Source organism: Heliangelus exortis, chromosome 11, assembly GCF_036169615.1.
Source record: "Heliangelus exortis chromosome 11, bHelExo1.hap1, whole genome shotgun sequence".
In the NCBI taxonomy this organism is placed as follows: Eukaryota; Metazoa; Chordata; class Aves; order Apodiformes; family Trochilidae; genus Heliangelus; species Heliangelus exortis.
The window spans coordinates 11,330,103-11,350,325 of NC_092432.1; the positions used below are offsets into that span (position 1 = coordinate 11,330,103).

Below are 20,223 nucleotides of genomic sequence, written 5' to 3' on the forward strand. Positions count from 1 at the left end.
TCACAACACCAAGGCAGAGCCTCTTTCCAGGTCTAAGGTGTCCAGCTCAGTTTTCTCAAGCTCTCCTCCATTCACAGGGCCAGCCTGGACTGAGCAGAAGACCAGCATCTTCTCCAGCCCACTGCAGGAGTAAAAGTCACAGGGCAATGGTCCCATCAGCTCCAGTGCCCCTCTGTCTGGGAGGATGAGCACAGATTTTGTCCCCCAAAATGCAGAAACCAGCTGTCACCCCCACTGTGAAGCAGCTGCTCCTGGGGCTAGAGGCAGGGAGAAGCCCCACTTTTTCCCAGGAGAAAGATGATCTTTGGAGGTTTCCTTCTCCATGGGAAGGAGTTCCCAAGGCCTGACAGTGCAGCAGGGCAAGTGAGACACCAGGGCAAGGGCCACCATGCTTAGAGGAGTGGCTGCCACCAGCTCAGTGGGAGGTGTCCCCAAAAGCAGTTGCAGAAAGATGCGTGGCTCAGAAAGAGTTGAAGGTGCAATTTAAACTTCCAGGGCACCAAGAAACTATGTTTAATTTCTATCAAGGGACTCTCACCAGTGTTGGGGGCAAACAGAAAAAGGGAGATACCCAACAGTTAATCCCTGTAGGGGGATGACTCCTGACAACAGATCTCCTGGGAGAATAAACAAGCAGCCAGAGGTTATTTAGAAAGTCAGAAATACAGGATGTACTTTTAATGAGGAGGGTCAAGAAGTGCTGGAGCAGCTCCCCTCTTCCTTCCATCTGGGAAGAGCCATGAGCAGTTCTTCTAACCCCTTTCAGGGCTCCCCTGGCAAGGAGATGCTACCACCTGGAATTCCAGCAGCAGGTATGTGTCTCAGCTGAAGGGAGAAGGTATTGGGCTGCCTGGACCTTTTCCATCAGGAATGAGGAAGCTGGAAGAGCTCCCTGCTTTGGAAGAGGAACTGGAGCCCAGCTGCCATGCCTGTTCTGCTGACTCATTTTAAAAGCCACCATAAAAGCAACTGGCCATGATAAAAGCTGCCTTGGCTTATCACCACCTGGTTCCTGTGAGGATTTGCAAGGTACCTGGAGTGTAATTGGAGGCCTTAATTGAGGAAGGGGAAATTAGGGGAAAGAGAAAGATAGGGGAGGCAAGTCCCTTACCTTCTGCCAGCAATGGGGGCTCTCCAGGCAATGCTCAATAGATTTGTTTATCAGGGGAGAGGAGAAGGAGAATCATGAAGATCCTGCACCCCCAAAGGGAGCAGGGTGTCCCCATCCCATCCTTGCAGAGGGTCCCTGTGTAGGGAGAGTAGGAGAGCCTGCTCAGCTTTGAGATTCCAATCACGCTGTTGTGGGAGCAACAGGATGGAGGTGGCTGGCATTAAAGGGACAGTTTGTCTGCAGCATCTCCAGCAAGAAAACTGGGACTTCCCTGCTGTCACCAGGGTGTTGGCCTGCATGTCCAAGATGTGTGTGCATCCAGGGACATCAGACCAGGGTCTCAGGTTGTTTTTTCACCTGCTCAAGCTGCCCAGAAATGTCTCCTGCAGCTCTAAGAGGTGTCTCCTTTGGCAGCAAGGGGAGGCAGAGAAGCCAAATGAAGATGGGACTTCATAAGGTGGGGTGTTCCACCACGGACACCATGAGAAAGAGTGAGGGGGAAGAAGAACTCCCCCACCTGCCCATTTCTCTCCCCTCCATCCTCTTCTCTTTCCCTGCTCAATCCTCACACTGGGATCACTTTTCCTCTCAGGTCTTTGATCTCCAGAACCCTGCCTGGTGGAGACTGTGCCCATGAAATGCATCTTGGGGAGACCTTCCACCAGCAAGGCACTGTTGCACCTCATTAATGTTAATATTAATCTCCTTATCTGCCCCGGGGGTATAAAACACTCATCTCCAAAGGGGAAAAAGTATTACAACTGTCCTTTGTATCTGCCCATGTGCAGAGTGGGCCTTATCAGCAAATGCAGCCAGCCTGAGAGTCACGCAATGACCCCAGCAAATGGGACCTCTGGTTTTACACCAGCACCACCATCACGTGTCCCCACTGTGCCTGCATCACCAGGAAGGGTCCAGGAGAAGTTGACCACCCCACAGGATGGTGTGACACACCACTGATGTGTTCCTGGTGGTCGTGGTGATCTTCTGAACCACCGAGAAAGCCAGACCCACATCCAGGATGATCCCACCTTCCAGCTTTGGGATGTTCCTTGTGGAAAGGTGACTCTATTGCCTTGACCTATGGCCCTACTTATAGGTAGAGGAGGTTAATTGGCTGATGGACCTCATGGGTTGTCCTAAACCATCCTTCCACGTTTCCTTCAAGGCCTTTGATAACTTGGGGCTCAAGCCACGGTTTGGACTTCCCCGTCCTCACTTTGTTTGTTCCTGCAATACTGGGAATCTGACACTGAGCAGTGCAGACAAAGCTGCTGGGGCATTGCATGAGGATGCTCAGGCTGATTCAACTCACTCAGGTGGGTCTGAGGCTGTAACATGTTAGTGTTTCATCATAAACTGGTGACCAGGCAGGCCCTGGACACCCAGAGACAAAAGATTACTGCTTTTCATTTGCATTTGTTTGACGGGTCTGAACACCTCCCTGCTCTTGCTGGAATCTCCCTGAAGTGTTGGGCAATTGGTTTCCCCCTTTTCTTCCCCAGCTCACTCTTTTATTTCTGTCTTTTCTTGGAAGCTTTTGTGCAATGCATGATGAGTGATTGGTACCTGGACCTGAAAGGAGCTGCCATTGGTCAGGGTCTGGGGCTCTGGCTGAGCTGATGACACCCGTGGGAACGGATCCAAGAGCTGTGCCCGTGGTACTGGATGGTTCTGCTTGCTTTTGGATCATTCCTTGCCAGGTACAGGGTTGGATAAGACACCTTTGCATGCAAGGTGAAGGAGACATCTGGCTCTGCTGGCATGGGTTGGCTGGCAGACAATGTAAACTCTTGAGTTGGAGCTGGAGAAAGCCCTGTTCTTCTCTGCTCCCTTGTGAAAATGTTCTTGCTCCAGCACAGAATCCCAGCAGTTGGACTTCCTCAGCAGTCAGGGGCAAAGGTGTCCTTCCCTGTGTGCTTTGGGGACAGCAGTGGCTCTGGTGAGCAAGGCTTCAGGTGGCTGGAGTACTCCAGATCAGGGTGGTTTTTCTCCAGCCTGGTTCCTTTGCATTTGTCCCCTTATTAGTCCAGAAATCCTGATAGTGCCTGGACCTCAATAACCTCATCCTCATTTCTGCCCAAGCTTTGGGCACCAAACCATCAGTGGGGGCCATGGGAATGTGGCATGGGAAGAGCTGTCCTTCAGCTCTCAAGGAGCCATCCTAAGAGAACACAGCTCAGTGATATTCAGCCAGTCTGGTTTTAGCTCCATCCCCTTTTCCTCTAGGAAAAGGCAGCTCACACACCCCACAGATGTGCTTTGTGGTACTGAGAGTACAAAGTGGTGGAAGATCCAACACCAGAAGCTCTGAAAAATGAAGAAGGCAGGAGATGCTACAAAATGAACAAGAGGAAAGACAGGCACCTGAAGAGCTGCACTTCATTCTGTCACCCCATAAGGCTCTACCAGACCCAGTTTTGCTACAAGGGCACCCAGGTCTTGGCTGCCAGGGATGTCTGGGCAATGGGCAAGCTCCGTTGGTGCTCTTCATGGGGAGGTGCTGCTTAACCTGGAAGTGCTCACACCTTTTGTGCTTCAGGGCCAGTCCATAGAGAGGTGTCATGTCCACCTTCTTGCCACCACAGACCCTGAACTCCAGCTGCTGGAGCAAGGTGGACAGGAAAAGGCAGACCTGCCACCTGGCAATGGGTTCCCCAATGCACCTCTTTTTCCCCAGCCCAAAAAGCAGCACCTTCTCCCCATATACTTTGTTCACTTTGCTCCCTTCAGGGTTGGGGAAACGCTCTGGGCTGAAGGTCAGGGCATCCTTCCAAATTTTCCTGGAATAGAAAACGTCAGATGCCAAGATGGTGCCTTCTGACCATGACTTTAGAGTGGAGATCCCTGAATTTAGTCACTACCTCCCTTGTTTACCTTTATCTTCTCAAACCCCACATCTGCCCAGGAGGAAAACTGCAAGAAGGGGCCCGTGTGCCACTGCAGAGAGCTTTCTGGCTCTGAAGGGACTCACTCATCAAGATTCACTTGCCACTGGTCGACAAACACCCAGAAGTTCTTTAGGATATAGTAGCCTTTCAGCACTGTGTGGTGCTGGTGAGAGAAACAAATGTGAGATTTTTTGGAGTGAAGAGCTCTTCTGCATCCTCAGGGGACTATCAGTCTGCTCCTGCTGCTTCTGGAGCAGGGATGTGCTCTGCAGAGATGTCTGTCTGAGGGGCAGTTGCATTACCAATGAGTTGGACTGGGCAATCCCTATCCAAGCTGGCTGGAAAATCTTCAGCCTTCAAGGCAAGGTTTGATCCTTGGGAGCTCCCACATCACCCTGCACGAGGGCTCCCTGTGTCCGTGGCAAGCCCATCATCCCACAAAGCAATAAAACCCTCCCTGCCCCTCACCACACCACTGCTGGGGGGGCTGGAACAAGATGCCTCAAATCCACCTTGTTCCTCCAGCTCCTTGGCAACCTCAGCACTGACCTGTGTGGGATCGTGAAGGGCAAGAAGGAGGAGCCCTGAACACCTCCAGGACAAAGACTTCCAAGCAGGGCAGTGAGCCCTGGGTTGACAGCCTTGGTCTCCTCTCCTGGCCAATGGTCTGGTCTGCAAGAGGTCAAGGGTTTGGGCTCAGCTTTTACCAGAGAGGTTTTGGCTCTGAAGGAAGAAGGCTCAAGGACTCACCTAGTTCTTACCTGAACCTTCTTCTGGATGTTGGGGTACATCACAAGATCCATGAGGCTGCAGGCCAGGCCAGTTGTCACCGTGTCAAAGCCTGACCAAAGGTGAAAGCCTGTAGATGAGGTCTGCACAACACACAGGGCATGTGCTCCACAGGGAGCAGTGGCTAAGAAGGCAGAGGATGTCCTGGGTGCACAGTAAAGCTTGGGTTGCTCTCTTGTTGGAGAAAAACATTCCCTCTAAAACCTCTAAAAGGTTCCCTCTAAAAATTCTGCTCTAAAACCTCCTGGTTCACCCTTGGGTTGTGTCTGGCTCGTACGACTTCTCGGGAATTGGGGGAGTTTCCACAGAGTAACTCGGAGATGGATCAGTCAGTAGACATCTCCCTCAGCCTGGAAAAGCCACCCTGGAGTCTGAAGCTCGACCGAGCTCCAAGCAGTGCCCTTGGCTTCTCCCTGAAGCATCTTTCCAGAGCTAATGTCCCATGCTAAGGGTGTGCCTGGAAGGCCCAGGAAGAGCACTGAGAAGGAGAATGAGTGCTCAGACCCAAACTGGCTGCCTGGTGTTGGGTCGCTCAGAGGTATAAGGAGCCTGAGAACATGCGCAGCAGCTGAGGGAGTGGTGGGATAAGACACCTGCTCCAAAGAGCTCATTCCCAAAGCTGATGATCTCCTCCTTAGGGATCTGTGTGGTAGTATTTGCTCCCACTTTTTTGATCCAGACACTGCTCACTGAGGGAGCCAGTGATGTCTGGGATGTTGTTCTGAGAAGAAGAGGAGACAAGTGGTAGCAGCAGAACCAGCAGAGGAACTGGTGTGACTGGGCATGGTGCTGGGGGAGCCCAGGGCCATGTGAGCTCCGGAGGGCTTCATCTTTCAGTCCCCCCCTGCTTTTGTAAAAGAAGAAAACAAGGAGCTGGTTCTCCAGAGAACCCGTGGCATCGATCTGATGTTCAACCAATGAACTGGGCTTGTCAGCCAGGGACATGGAGGAGGAGGAGCTGCAGACCTGGACTGCACGAGGAGAGACTACGGGTGAGTCAAGCTATGGGTGGACTTGGTAAATGCAGCAATACCTGCAGGACCAGAGATGTCCCACTGACTCCTGGGTACAGGAAGAAAGACACAGAGAGGAGGGACACATCTGTAGAGCAGGAGAGGGCCCTGTGAGCTCTTACCTTGTCACAGGTCTCATAGTGGTCTTGGACAATTTTCTGCAGGAACTGGATGAAGGGCTTGTTGAAATTTTTAAATAAATTCATGGTGCAGCTGGGAAGATACCGGAGCACAGGGATGAAGTCAGCAGAGTTGCCAGGAGCTGCTGCATCCCCAAATTTGTTGTTAAGGTTGACTATATTGAAACCTCCCCGACTCAGTGCTTGCTCCTGGGGGGTTAACTGCAGATTGGAGAGCTCCGAGGAGCTTTCCTGGGCAGAACTGGGGGACCAGGGAGTCTCCTCTTCTCCCCACTGCCAGGCAGGCAGCATCTCTGACACGTGTAGACATCTCTACCCACATCCAAGAGCATCCAAGCTCTTACCTTGTCAAAGCTGGTGTAATGCTCCTGGACAATTTTTTGCACAAAGAAGTTGAAACGCCTGTTGAGGTCCTTAAAGAGATGCATGGTGCGGTTGGGAAGGTACCGGAGCAGGGGGATGAAGTCAGCAGGGTTGCCAGAACCCGCCGCGTCCCCAAACTCGTTGTTGAGGTCGATGATATTGAGCAGCTCTTGGTCACTGTGCTCGTAGCGCTTGCCAAAGCAGATGGCAGAGATGACGTTGGCCACAGAGACCACCAGGTACCGACTCAGCTCAAAGCTCTTCTCCTTCTCCATCAGCTGCAGGAGCTTGGTGACCAGGTAGTCGGCCTCCTTGGAGACGTGCTCCTCCAGGAGGCAGGTGGAGGAGGAGGTGGGGCTGGGGGCGATGGAGAAGGTCTTCAGGGCGTTCTGGGCCAGCTTCCTGCGGGCTCTCCACACCTCCCCGGAGTCGGGGCTGAAGGCCAGGCTCTGCCCGTTTGAAATGTATTGGAAGCTGTAGAGGTCAGGGCGGCCCATGAAGTCTTCTCCTTGCTTCACCAGGGCTTGCTTGATGGTGTCCAGCCCGCTCAGCACCAGGACGGGCCGGGTGCCGATCCGAACCCGCATCACGTCCCCGTACTTGTGGCTCAGCCTGGTCAGGACCAGGTGTGCCCCCTTCCTCAGCTCCAGCACGTTGCCGAGGATGGGGAAGCCTCTGGGTCCTGGGGGGCTCTTCAGCCCCTGGGGCACGTGCTGCTGGAGGCACTGGATGAGGAGGAAGACCAGGCAGAAGGTGGCAGCTGCCAGGAGGAGCTCGGTGGCCGAGACAGCACCTTGGCTTCCCACCAAGGACATTGCAGCATTCATGGCTGCTGGCATCTAGGAACCTTGGTAAGAAACCAAAGAGATATCACGGAGGGGAGGGAAGGTCCGTGGGGCACCTGCAGTTTCAGATGCTCTTTGGCAGAAAAGCTGGGTTTAACTTCTGACCCAAAGCTGTGTCAGTTCTCTGGGCTTTAGGTAACTAAAGCTAGCACTGAAAAGCAGGTTTTTGTTGCCCAGGAATGAAAAGAAAAGGTCCCAGAGCTTTTTCTCTGTGGGCTGGGATAGAAACTGTCCTCTACAGGACCTCTCTTGTACACTGCAAAGTCTTTTCCTGAGGGGCCCTCATGGAGCTGACCTGAAGCATGACAGAGTCAGGATCAGCAAGAGCCCGAGTCCTGCAGATGTTCCCAATGCTGAGGACAGGAACCAGGCACCCATGAAGAGTTCAGGGTGACAGAGCCCCCCATGCCGCCCTTTGTTCCAAAGAACAAAAGATGGAGACCTAAAAATACTCCAAATACATCTATCACCTAAGGGGGACCTCATCCCTCCCCCAGCACCCTTCCCTTGCAGAAGACCCCAGCACCCACTGGCACAGCCACAGCACCCACCCAGGGGCGATGGTCTGTTCACAAAAACTGCAGCTCCCTGTGTCTTACCTGCAGGTCCCTTGTGGCAGAGAGGGAGCTGGTAGCTACCTGCCCTGGGAAGCTGAGGAGATCCTTTTGTGCCACCTAGACCATCTTCTCCTGCCATCTGTGCTCCATTTGTGCTCTTTTCATGGCACAGCCGGGCACTTCTCTCCAAGGGGTCACTGCCTGGCAGCCCTGGGGAGCAGCTGCCCATTAACCAACAAGGCTGAGCATGGCTGCAGCCAGCCCACAGAACCAGGGCAGGTATTTCCTCAGCTCCAACAGACTCCAGGGGGACAATTTGTGACTTTTCCTCCTGCTCAGGGCATTAGCACAGGGGCAGATGGGGGTCCCTAATCCCTGGGCAGATCAGGGGACACACTGGGGGCCTCGCTGCCCTGAGAGCTGTGGGTGCCAGCTATGGGATCCTTAAAGCCCATCCTTGGGCTGACCCGGCTGGTTCCAGCACGGAGAGGGCTGTCACCTCCCCGGCCACCACTCTGGAGGTGCTGGGAGCTGCAGGTTCCTTCTGCTTCCAGCAGTGAGGGGTTGTGTTTGCAGCAAGGTGTCCGCAGGGTCACGGCCCTCTTCATCCCAGGGAATGATCCAGCAGGTTCCCGTGCTCCAGGACTGGTGGTGAGAGGACCTCCTGGCCCAGCAGCAGAGCCAGGCTCAGGTTAAAGATTGCCCAGGCTTGCGTGAGAAGGCGGCTGGCTCGTTTCCCCTGGCTGCTGTGGGGCAAACAGGGCAAGGAGTGGTGGAGGTGAGTGGCAGAGATAGGAGAGGTGAAAGGAGCAGTGGAGGGCAAGGCTGGGGCAGCTCATCCCTCTGACCACAGCCAGAAGGAGATGTGGGAGAAAGAGGGGCTGCTGCTCGGGCTGGGGCAAAATTTGGGGCTTTGGGAAGTGCAGGCTGGATGAGCTGGAGGAGCAAGAACGAGCCAGGGCTTTGGGGTTTGGACCTGAGTTTCTTTCAGCCTTTGAAAATGACAGTGGGAATTTGGCCCAAGTGAAGGCTGAGCTAATATTTAATAAAGGCTTTCAACATCTGGTCTAATCAGGCTCATTAATGGCGATGACGCTGCTCATTAACGCTTGGCAAGGACAGTTACAAAACCCTGGCTGCTAATACACCTCCCGATAATTGCCAGGCACTTTGCCGACCTCCAGCCCCGGCTTCAGCAGGCACTGCCTCTCAGCCCGGGAAAGCTCGGGGAGAGGCAGGCGGGGGTTTCACAGCAGCAGGACAGCCTGGAGCCACCCGGCACCTCTTTTCCCCGCAGCTTCACTCCAGGGGGTAGGGGGTGCAGATTTTACCCACTCCAGGCTGCAGTTGGAACCGGGGTGGCCATGCACTGATGAGGAACCCACATCAGCCTCTCCCACTCCGTTGGACCCCAAAGCACTGGAGAAGCTGGGGAGGGTACTGGGGGTGCAGAGGACCCCCCTGCCCCGCTTCTAACCCTCAGCCCGGGGGTGAGGGGATGCTCTCCCCCCCTCTTCCCCCGGCCCTAGCCTCCTCCATGCTCACTGCCAAGCCCTGCCAGGGCTGGGTGCCTCCCGATGAGCTGCTGCCTTGCGTGCCAGGCAGCCTCACGCCCCAAACACATCCTCAGAGGCACCGGGCTCCCACCCCGGCCACCGCCCCTCCTGCAGCCCTCCGCACGCAAGGAGGGGGACAGCGAGAGGGTCGCTGCCGGTCCCCTGCCTCCCTCAGGTGGGATCTGGGTGCACCCAGCTGCGCCTCCCTGGGCAGGGGGATCCGGGCTGCGTGCTGGTGGGTTTGTTGGTGGATCTGCCAAGTTTGTGCGAAGGATGCGGGCGAGCAAGAGGACGGTGGTGCCCGAGGGCGTGTGGCAGAGCGCGTGTGCTCGTGAACACGTGTAAATACATCCACGCGAGAGCATAAACGTGCTGTGTGTGCATTGGTAGCGTGAGCTATTTACACGTATGTATTTACACATCTTGTGCGTGCCCACCGGAGGACAGGGACACCCGTGCGTGCGGGGCAGGGAGAGGGGATGCGTGTCAGCTCTCCACGCGCAAGGTGTGCGTGCAGCAACACACCCGTGTGGGTGTGCGCACAGGTGGGGTGACAGGAGGGACCTGGGTGCCTCTGTGTGTCCTAGGAGATGCCACGGTGTGTGCGAGCATGCAGGGACACATCCCGCCAGGGGTGTCACCTCGAGGTGTCCCGCGTGGTGTGTGTGTCCCCAGCAGACCCTCTTCCCACGGAGGGAAAGGCAGCATGAGGGGGTTTGCACAGCCCTGCCTGGGACGGCTGGAGCAGTGTCCCTGGAACCCAAAGGGGACATTTGCAGTGGCACGACTGAGACCCCACCTTTTCCACTGTGGAAGACCCCCCCCTCCTCGTGGCTGGAGGGGGACAGGGACATTGCATCCTGTCGTGTGGGACACAAGTGGCAGGTGCGGATGCTGTCCAGTGATGGCAGCACCCCACGGGAGGGGGGCCAAGCCCTGTTACCCCCGATGGTGCACTTTGTGCTGGGAACCCCTCCTGTCCTCGTCAGACATGGGGGGGGGGGGATGAGGGGATGATCCTGAACTGCTGCGGCGCCGCCTTGACCCCGGGCCAGGCTCCTGAAGGTGAGGCCACCGCCCTGGTCCTTTAAAAGCCATTTCCCCCCACCCACCCATGGCGTGACTGCCCAGAGCCCCTTCGCACGCAATGTCCCCAATTCGGGACACCCCGGCAAGGCGGGACCCCCGAGTCCCTCTCCCATCCAGCTGTGGCCGGGCAAGGGGCAGGGGTGTGGGTAGAGAGGATGAGATATGGGGAGCAGCTGGTGCCCCTTGTCCTTCCTGAAGGGCAGGTCCTGGTCACCCCACAGGGACCAGGGATGGGAGCGGCTGTAGCTGAAAACTCCGAGCCCCACCTCGGTTCGCCGGGCACCCCCCACCTGACGTGCCCCCCATCTCCCACTGCGCCCCTTGCCCCATTCCGATGCCACCTCGCCCCCCGGGACGCTCTGTCCCCAAGGGACAGGGGGTGACAATAGACACGGCCGCTTCTCACGCAAACCTGGACAATCTTTAACCGGGCTGGGGCAGCGAAGGCCGTGACCCCCGGGCTGCCCTGCCGCACCCTCCCCGACGGGGACCCGATCCGGGACTCTGGGCCAGCAGAGCCGCCCCGCAGCGAGGAGGGGACGAGGGGTGGGGGTGGGACAGCTCCGGTGGTTCCCCCCCCCGCCCCCCCCGGCTGCCTTCCCGCTGCTTGGCCCGGGACCACTGGCGGCGGGACCGGGCGAGCCGCCCCCCGTCCGCCCCGCGGGGGGCGGAGGGGTCGATAGCGGTGGAGTGGGTGGGTGGTCCACGTTCCGCCTTGCGTGTTCGCGGAGCCCCGTGAGAGGCTTGAGGTGCCTTCCCCCCCCCTCCTGCCCCCCGCCTCGCACATCGGGGCGATTTTCCCACGCTGCCGCTCGCCCCGCGGCTCCGGCACCGAGAACATCCCGGGACCGCGGGCACAGGCGGGGGGGTCGGACGGGGCCGGGTTCCCGCATGGAGGGCTGCGGGGAAGGGGTGGGGGTAGCACTGCCTTGGGGGGCTCGGTGTTAAGGGGGTGACGGGACGGGGGCGCGGGACTGGCGCCTTTAAGATCCTGCCAGTAGCGTGACAGGAGTGACCGGGGCGGTGCGGGTTGCCCAAACATCCCGCCCGCTTCGCACGCGATGACCCCCCCGGTCTGGAACTCACGGGCGGTACCGACACCCCCCGCCCGACCCGTCGGGACCCCCCCCTCCGCTCCCCCCCTTCCTTCCTCCCCTCTTCCCTCCTATCCACGCAGGGGAGCGGGGCTCCCCCCGCCCACCCGTGATGGGGGCGGGAGGGCTGCGCGGCCCCTCTCCTGCCACCGCGGGGAGGGGGGTACGGGAAAGTTAGTTAGAAGTTTGGGCACACGTCAGCTTTGATTAGGCTTCGGTCACGTGACGGGAGCTTGCCGGGCCAATCAGGGCGGGAGGCGATGCATATAAAGCAGGAGCTCAGGACGAGCGGGGTACCTGCCGGGAGGATCGGGCCCCACCTCACCGCTACTCTCCCAGGTGAGATACCCCAGGGGTGCCCGCTGCCGGGCACGGCTCTATCCGCAGGATGAGAGGGGTGGGGGGACACCTCCAACTTTCCCAGGGGATCCCCAGGGATGGAAAGTCGGGGGGGTGCTCTGTTGCGGGGTGTGCATCCCCACTCTCTGGCTCCCCAGACCTCCTGTAGCATCCTTCTCGGAGCTGTCAGAAGGTGGTTTCTGGAGGAGCAGGGAATCTTTGTCCTGCAGCCCCTCTCACCGTGGGTGTCCATGGGAGGGAGTCCCGGCTGGGCTGCACCAAGGGGTGCCAACAGCCCCCTAGGCTCCTCAGGTCCCCAGCCCCAGGGCGTCCCATGGGGGGCTGTAGCACCTTGCTGAATGCTTGAGGGGAGGAGGGATTTCATATCCAGGCTCTTCTCACCCCTGGGTTGAGGTTTTCCAAGGGATTTCCCCCAGTGCCAGGAGCAGGGTGCCCACAGCAGGGTGGTGGGGGGTCCTGCTCATCCCTCTCCACTCATTGGACCCGGTGAGGCTTCTCCCAGCTCTGGGGAAGGGTCTTCACCCTGTGCTGGAGCTTAGCATCCCACTCCAGCTCTTGGGGCCGTGGGTCTTCAGGTGGGCTGGTTGTGAGGGACACAGAGAGGGCAGAGGCTGAGTGAGAGCAATCAGATGACTCTGACCAGGAGGTTCAGCTCTCCCATGGTCAAGAGCTCTGGAAAAGACTTTGCAGTGTACAAGAGAGGTCCTGTAGAGGACAGTTTCTATCCCAGCCCACAGAGAAAAAGCTCTGGGACCTTTTCTTTTCATTCCTGGGCAACAAAAACCTGCTTTTCAGTGCTAGCTTTAGTTACCTAAAGCCCAGAGAACTGACACAGCTTTGGGTCAGAAGTTAAACCCAGCTTTTCTGCCAAAGAGCATCTGAAACTGCAGGTGCCCCACGGACCTTCCCTCCCCTCCGTGATATCTCTTTGGTTTCTTACCAAGGTTCCTAGATGCCAGCAGCCATGAATGCTACAATGTCCTTGGTGGGAAGCCAAGGTGCTGTCTCAGCCACCGAGCTCCTCCTGGCAGCTGCCACCTTCTGCCTGGTCTTCCTCCTCATCCAGTGCCTCCAGCAGCACGTGCCCCAGGGGCTGAAGAGCCCCCCAGGACCCAGAGGCTTCCCCATCCTCGGCAACGTGCTGGAGCTGAGGAAGGGGGCACACCTGGTCCTGACCAGGCTGAGCCACAAGTACGGGGACGTGATGCGGGTTCGGATCGGCACCCGGCCCGTCCTGGTGCTGAGCGGGCTGGACACCATCAAGCAAGCCCTGGTGAAGCAAGGAGAAGACTTCATGGGCCGCCCTGACCTCTACAGCTTCCAATACATTTCAAACGGGCAGAGCCTGGCCTTCAGCCCCGACTCCGGGGAGGTGTGGAGAGCCCGCAGGAAGCTGGCCCAGAACGCCCTGAAGACCTTCTCCATCGCCCCCAGCCCCACCTCCTCCTCCACCTGCCTCCTGGAGGAGCACGTCTCCAAGGAGGCCGACTACCTGGTCACCAAGCTCCTGCAGCTGATGGAGAAGGAGAAGAGCTTTGAGCTGAGTCGGTACCTGGTGGTCTCTGTGGCCAACGTCATCTCTGCCATCTGCTTTGGCAAGCGCTACGAGCACAGTGACCAAGAGCTGCTCAATATCATCGACCTCAACAACGAGTTTGGGGACGCGGCGGGTTCTGGCAACCCTGCTGACTTCATCCCCCTGCTCCGGTACCTTCCCAACCGCACCATGCATCTCTTTAAGGACCTCAACAGGCGTTTCAACTTCTTTGTGCAAAAAATTGTCCAGGAGCATTACACCAGCTTTGACAAGGTAAGAGCTTGGATGCTCTTGGATGTGGGTAGAGATGTCTACACGTGTCAGAGATGCTGCCTGCCTGGCAGTGGGGAGAAGAGGAGACTCCCTGGTCCCCCAGTTCTGCCCAGGAAAGCTCCTCGGAGCTCTCCAATCTGCAGTTAACCCCCCAGGAGCAAGCACTGAGTCGGGGAGGTTTTTCCCCAGCCCCAGGTGTCCACGGTGTCCCTGACCCACTGTCACTTCCCCAGGAGCACATCCGGGACATCACAGACTCCCTGATCAATCACTGCCAGGAGAAGGGTGTAGGGGAAGCTGCCCAGGTCTCCCTTCCCGATGAGAAGATCATCAACATCGTCAATGACCTCTTTGGGGCTGGTGAGAACATTTCTGAGGGGAAAACCACTCTGTTGAGAGGCTGGGGGGAAGAGCCAGAGCAGTTGGGCTCAGCCCCTGGCCGTGTTTGGGTGTTGGGAGCTGCTGCTGCTGGGCTTTTGGGTGCTTTCCTGCGTGGTGATCAGAGCAGGAGGCTTTCCAGTGTTGGAGGAACTGTTCCAAGAGAAACAACTGGAGTGGCAAGATCTGTAAACAGCCACTTGCCTCTCTGTGTTTGGTTACTAAATGTCTTTTTCACATCCATCCAGGCTTTGACACTGTGTCAACTGCCTTATCCTGGGGTCTCATGTATGCTGCCTTGTACCCTGACATCCAGAAGAAGATCCAGGAGGAACTAGGTGAGTCCTTGAGCCTGCTTCCCCTGGGGCCAAAACCCTCCCAGTGAGAGCTTCTCCCAACCCTCTCCCTGCTCTCAATCCCCCACAGACCAGACCATTGGCCAGGAGAGGAGACCAAGGCTGTCAGACAGGGGTTCACTGCCCTACTTGGAAGCTTTTATCCTGGAGACATTCAGGCACTCCTCCTTCTTGCCCTTCACCATCCCACACAGGTACAGGCTGGCGTGCCTGACTGATTATTTTGGTGATTTTTGGGTGGTTTTCTGGTGGCTATACTTGTCCTGGGGACAAATCCTGCATTTTTAGGGCAGTTTCACTCCGACACCTTTGCTAGCAGAGGGGGGGCAAACACCCCTGGCTCCACACCATCTCGCTAGATGATCTTTATGGTCCTTTCTAACCCAAACCACTCTGGGGTTCTGTGATACTCCCCCCTGCCTTGGGAGAAACCACATCATAGCTCCTGAAACCGAAATCTTTCTGCTTGAGGGAAAGTGTGAACCAAGACAATTTCATCTCCCAAATACAGGCTATTTCCTAGCCAGTCCTAAGATTTCGTTGAAAATGAGATGTCCTGAGGACTTGCCCAGCTTTGTTTCACTGTAAAGCTGTGGGTCTCATCTTCACTTCTCCCCTCTTCCTCTTTTTCTTTCAGTACAACCAAAGACACGGTGTTGAATGGCTACTACATCCCCAAGGGCACCTGTGTGTTTGTCAACCAGTGGCAAGTGAACCACGATGAGTAAGTAGCCCAAATCCTCCCTGCTCCTTCAGGCTGTGACAGCTCTGCTTGGTATTAAGGTCTCTCTGTTCCTTTAGAGCAACATCCTGGGAGCTGAACGGGGTGTGAAGGCAGCAAAAGGCAGATTAGACCCAGAATGATGTGTGTTTGGTGCTGAGCCCAGTCTCCTGGGCATGGAGCTGCTCTGGGTTGACTTGGTGACTGGTTCCCTAACACCAGGGCTCAGCCAGGGTCAGGGCAGGAATGTGGTGATGTCCACTGGACTTCCTACATCCATGGGATGGCTGGCAGCTCGGGCTGCTGAATAATCAGGAACGGGCAGAACCTCTTGCCAAGCAGCCCTTGTGATCCAGGTCGACAGCTCTGGATGTGCTGAGTGAGAACAGTTTGGTTCCCTCTTTTGCAGACAAAAACCCTCCTGCTCTGCCTCTTGTTAAACTCAACAGGCTCCTGAAACTATTGCTGATAAACAGCTTTAGGGAATGGGAGGGGACCTGGAAACCAAAGCCCCATCTTCCCCCTCCACTTCTCTACAGCACAGACCCTTCTAGGGGGGAGTAAACTGGCTGAGGCTCAGTACAGAAGTTTATTCCCAGATCAGGTATTCTGGATCAGAAGCTCAAGACCTTTGTATCCCACCAGCAGAGAAAGATCACACAGGATTTTCCTCCTCCTGCTCCACGTGCTGGAGAGCACTGCAGTGAGAACACTGACTGAAGATTCCCCATCTCCAGGCAGGAATTCTCAGCGAAGGCAGTGGAAAATCCCACCTGGCACCTCCCAGCAGTACAGGCTGGGAAGGTTTGCTGGGAGGATTCAAAGTAGGAAAACCCTTGGGTCTTCATTCTTCCTTTTTAGAACTGCTGCTCAGCTCCCGTGCTCTCCTGGTGGCTGCTGGATGTTGGGCTATTTCACCCTAAATTTAACCCATGCCTGGCATCTGCTGGGGCAAACACCAACCTGGGGCTGAAGCAGAGGGTTCAATAAACTGAGCTGATGGGGTCTGATGCACCATGAGAAGTTCAGATCAGGGACAGAGGTTGCCAAAGTGTTTTGAATGGTGAAATCAGAAAGGATTACAATGCTCCCCTTCTGCAAAGAGCTGTTTGGGGTTGGGTTTTTTTTTCAGCACAGTGACTGAAAACACCTTCCTCAGGCTTCTCTCCTTTCTCCTCCAGGAAGCTTTGGAAGGACCCTTCAGCCTTCAACCCCGAGCGGTTCCTCAATGCTGCGAGGACTGAAATAAGCAAGGCAGAGAGTGAGAAAGTGCTGGTTTTTGGCTTGGGGAAGAGGAGATGTGTCGGGGAGACCATCGGCCGGTGGGAGGTTTTCCTCTTCCTGGCCTCGGTGCTGCAGCAGCTGGAGTTCAGCCTCCACCCTGGGAAGGAGGTGGACATCACCCCTCAGTATGGACTGACAATGAAATACAAGAAATGTGAGTGCTTCCAGATCAAGAAACGTTTCCCTATGAAGAGCTCTCTGTGAGCTGCTGGAGGAAGCCTCGCCCTGCAGAAGATGCTCAGCCTGCTTTTGCTAATGCTCTCGAGGGGCCAGCACAGCCCCTCGTTGTCTCCCTTCACTGGAGGCTTGTTCATCCCCTCTCAATGCCAGTGGGGAGGGATAAAGCTGGCTCTGTGGGGCTCCCGCCCATCCCTGGAGCCAGCTCCCTTCCCTTCAGAAACGCTCACCAGAGGTCCAACCCCCTCACCCCTCCTGGGGAGGTTGCTGCCCCGTGGTTATGAAGGATGCTCTGGGCTGGGGGAAGCAGTGTGGGATGTTTGTAGGGATTTTGGTAGGATTTCGGTAGGGATGTTGGTAAGGATGATGTTGGTAGGGCTGTTGGTAGGGCTGATGTTGGTAGGGATGATGTCCTCACCCCATCAGGTGCCACGGGCAGAGCCAGAGCTGCTGCCAGCAACTCCCTTCATCTGCCACATGAGAACCAGCCTGCAGGTCCCTCCCCAAGGAGCCTGCCCAGCCTTTTCCCACGGAGCAGAAGCCTCTCAAGCTGGTTTAGCAGAGCTGTCTGCACAGCCTGCAGCTCCTGCTGCCTCCTGAAGAGCTCCCGAGGTGGTGCCGAGCCAGGACTGCCCCTGTGCCACCACCCAGCTCCACGGGAGCTGCTCTGGGTTCACTCTTGCAGTGCTCAGTTCCCTGACTAGAAATTAATGAAATGAATCCTGAGCGTTTCTACCAATCCTTGGCCACAGCCTATTAGGGAAAAAAAATTAAAAAAAAAACAACTGCTTTTCAGACTGTGTATTTGTTGTGGGTTTTTTTTGGTTTTTTTTTTTTTTTTTTTTTTTTGTTTTGTTTTGTTTTGTTTTTTTGTTTTTGTTTTTTGGTTTTTTTAAAGTTTGTTGGCTTTTTTTTCTAAAAGCAAACACTAGATTTTGATGTCCAGACTCAAAGGATCAAGGGTTTGAGGGCTGTCAGCTTCAGCCAGCATGAGGGTGAATTCTCATGGCAAGTGGATCAGCAGTTCCTGCTTATTTGTACCCACGTGGAACCCATCCTCATGCTGGGCTAGAAATTGTTTGTAACCCAAAAACCACTAAAACCCAATAATACTATTGGTAACCCAATAAATAAAGCTGCTGAAGTTTCTCCCTGGTTCTTGTTCCACTGGGAAAAAGCTTTAATGGGAGAAAACAAACCTCACACTTCTTTCTCATCCTTAAAAACTGGGCTCAGGTGTGTTGGATCTGGGATTGTCCTTGTGGGATGTGAGCTGGTGGATCCTTTACCATGAGAACTGTGACACCAATGGCACTGGAGAAATTTTAGTGCTTGAGGATGTTGGCTTTTATCCCCTCCCTGTGTGTCTAGAGAAGGCAAAGCCTCAGCTGGGGTTTGTGGAAAGGTGATGGTGAGTTCTGGCTCAGTTCAGAATTTCACTAAAAATCAGGACAAGCTCTTCTATCCCTGAAAAAAAAAGCCTGAGAGAAGGATATGTTTCACCATCTCTATCTTCCCTAGTCCGGAGCACGGTGTCTTCCAAGGCTTTGCACAGCTTCTCCTAAGAAAAAATAAAAGTAAAAGGCAAATTATTAAATTGCTATAGAGATCATAAGGCAATTTATGGAAAACTGTGGTCTGTGCATCCCTGGCACCATGGCAAGGACCAGCCTGGGGGAGCAGGAAACCACTCTTGCTCCAGGGAGATATTTTCCTGGGGCACAAATAATAAATGCTTGAAGGGGATGGGGATAACACCAGGAACCTTGGCAGAATTCTCTCTTCTGCTGCGAAGTGTGCTCCTTCCCAAGTCCCATGAGGTGCTCCATGGCATGAGCTGTCTTTGGTGACTTCATCCCATACACAGGGATGACATCAAAACAAGTGCAAAAAAGTCAATATTTGACTCCTCCTCTCTCTGGGAGATGAAGGCCAGGTGAATAATTCAGCAGCTTTTTTATTTGGTGGCTGTGGAAAGGCTGCAAGGGGAACCTTCCTCATGCCCAGCCTTCAGTCACCTTACTGTCACTGACCTCTATTGTAATTAGTTTGGGTTTAATTAGCTCTGGGTCCCCAGCAGGGCCTGCTTGGGAAGGTCAGCTGCACTCAGGCCCAGCACCCCACCCACTCCTTCCTCCCAGTAAGGACAAAAACTTCGGAGGGGGGAAGCTGGTTTTAATGGGGCTGAGGAGAACTGGAGGATGAAGGTGTCAGTGAGGTGACAGCTGATGGAGGTGTGACAGTAATCATGGAAACGTGGGACTGTGCTGGCTGGGAAAGACCTGTAAGATCCCAGAATCATAAAATCCCGGACTGGTTTGGGTGGGAAGGGACCTCAAAAAGCACCTAGTCCCAACCTTTCCAATGGGGACACCTCCAAGCCCCATCCCAGCTGGCCCTGGACACTTCCAGGGATGGGGCAGCTTCCCTGGGCAGCCCGTTCCCATGTCTCACAGGAAAGGATTTCTTCCTCATGTCTCCTCTAAACCTCCCCTCTTCCAGTTTAAGGCCATTTCTCCTTGTTCTTTTGCTATGTGCAAAAATAAATAAAATAAAAAATAATAAATAAATGAATAAATAAATAAAAATAAAAAGTCCTTCTCCAGATTTCCCCCTTCAGGCACTGGGAGGTGGTCCCTGTAGGGCTCCCTGGAGCCTCCTCTTCTCCAGGCCTCACCCTGTCCCCATGTCAGGGCTGCCCCAATCCCTCTCTGTCACCTCCTGGGGACCTGAAGGTCACCCAGGCCACACCTAAACCCTGTCCTGCAGCACCAGGCCACACCATTTTGTAACCTCCCAGGGATGGGGACTTCACCACTGGAAGAAATTGCTCCTGATCTCCAACCCAGACCTCCCCTGGCACAGCCTGACACTGTTCCCTCCTGTCCTGTTGCTTCTTAGGGACACAGACCCGACCCCCCCCTCCAACCTCCTCTCAGGGGATGGCAGAGCCACAAGGTCTCCCCTCAGCCTCCTCTGCTCCAGGATCAGCACCCACAGGGCCCTCAGATGCTCCTCACAACTTCTCCAGACCCTTCTCCAGCTTCTCCAACCGCTCTGCCTTACTCTCCAACCCCTTCTCCATCTTTTCCAGAACCTTCTCTGTACTCTCCATCCCCTCTCCATGTTCTCCAGACCCTTCCCCAGCTCCCTTCCCTCCTCTGGACACTCTCCAGCCCCTCAAACTCCTTCTGATCCTGAGGGGCCCAGAACTGACCCCAGGATTGGGGGTGCAGCCTCAGCAGTGCCTGGGGGTGTGAGGGGTTTGGGGTGTGAGGGGTGTGAGGGGTTTGGGGTGTTTGGGGGTGTGTGGGGCTTGGGGTGTGAGGGGTTTGGGGGTGTGTGGGGCTTGGGGTGTGAGGGGTAGGGGGATGTGCAGGGTACGGGGTGTGTGGGGTTAGGGGGTGTGAGGGGTTTGGGGGTGTGCGGGGTGTTGCGGGATGTGCGGGGGGTGTGTGCGGTGTTTGCAGGGTTTTGGGGTGTTTGCGGGGTGTGTGTGCGGGGTATGCGGTGTTATGGGGTGTGTGTGGGGTTATGGGGTGCTTGTGGGGTGTGCGGGGTCATGGGGTGGTTGTGAGGTTATGGGGTGTGTGCGGGGTTAGGGGGATGTTTGGGGGTGTGCTGGGTTACGGGGTGTTTGGAGGGTTACGAGGCGGTTGCGGGGCGTGTCCGGTGCTCCCGCTGTGTGC

At 55.8% G+C, this 20,223-nt stretch overlaps 2 protein-coding genes across 2 annotated transcripts; one reads left to right on the forward strand and one right to left on the reverse strand.

The window, feature by feature from the left end:
• On the reverse strand, positions 1 to 7,182 carry LOC139801237 (cytochrome P450 1A5-like). Its single transcript, XM_071755272.1, is given in 8 exon segments — positions 1 to 121; positions 3,640 to 3,894; positions 4,086 to 4,165; positions 4,471 to 4,551; positions 4,764 to 4,843; positions 5,385 to 5,437; positions 5,439 to 5,512; positions 6,289 to 7,182. Coding segments are annotated over 8 exon segments (1,602 nt in total). The 5' UTR covers positions 7,147 to 7,182.
• A 4,467-nt stretch (positions 7,183 to 11,649) lies between these two features.
• LOC139800932 (cytochrome P450 1A4-like) lies at positions 11,650 to 17,681 on the forward strand. Its single transcript, XM_071754562.1, has 7 exons — positions 11,650 to 11,787; positions 12,753 to 13,618; positions 13,852 to 13,978; positions 14,245 to 14,334; positions 14,423 to 14,546; positions 14,990 to 15,076; positions 16,255 to 17,681. The coding sequence occupies exons 2-7, from the start codon at positions 12,761 to 12,763 to the stop codon at positions 16,559 to 16,561; spliced, it is 1,593 nt and encodes a 530-aa protein (XP_071610663.1). The 5' UTR covers positions 11,650 to 11,787; positions 12,753 to 12,760; the 3' UTR covers positions 16,562 to 17,681.
• The last annotated feature ends 2,542 nt before the right edge of the window (positions 17,682 to 20,223 follow it).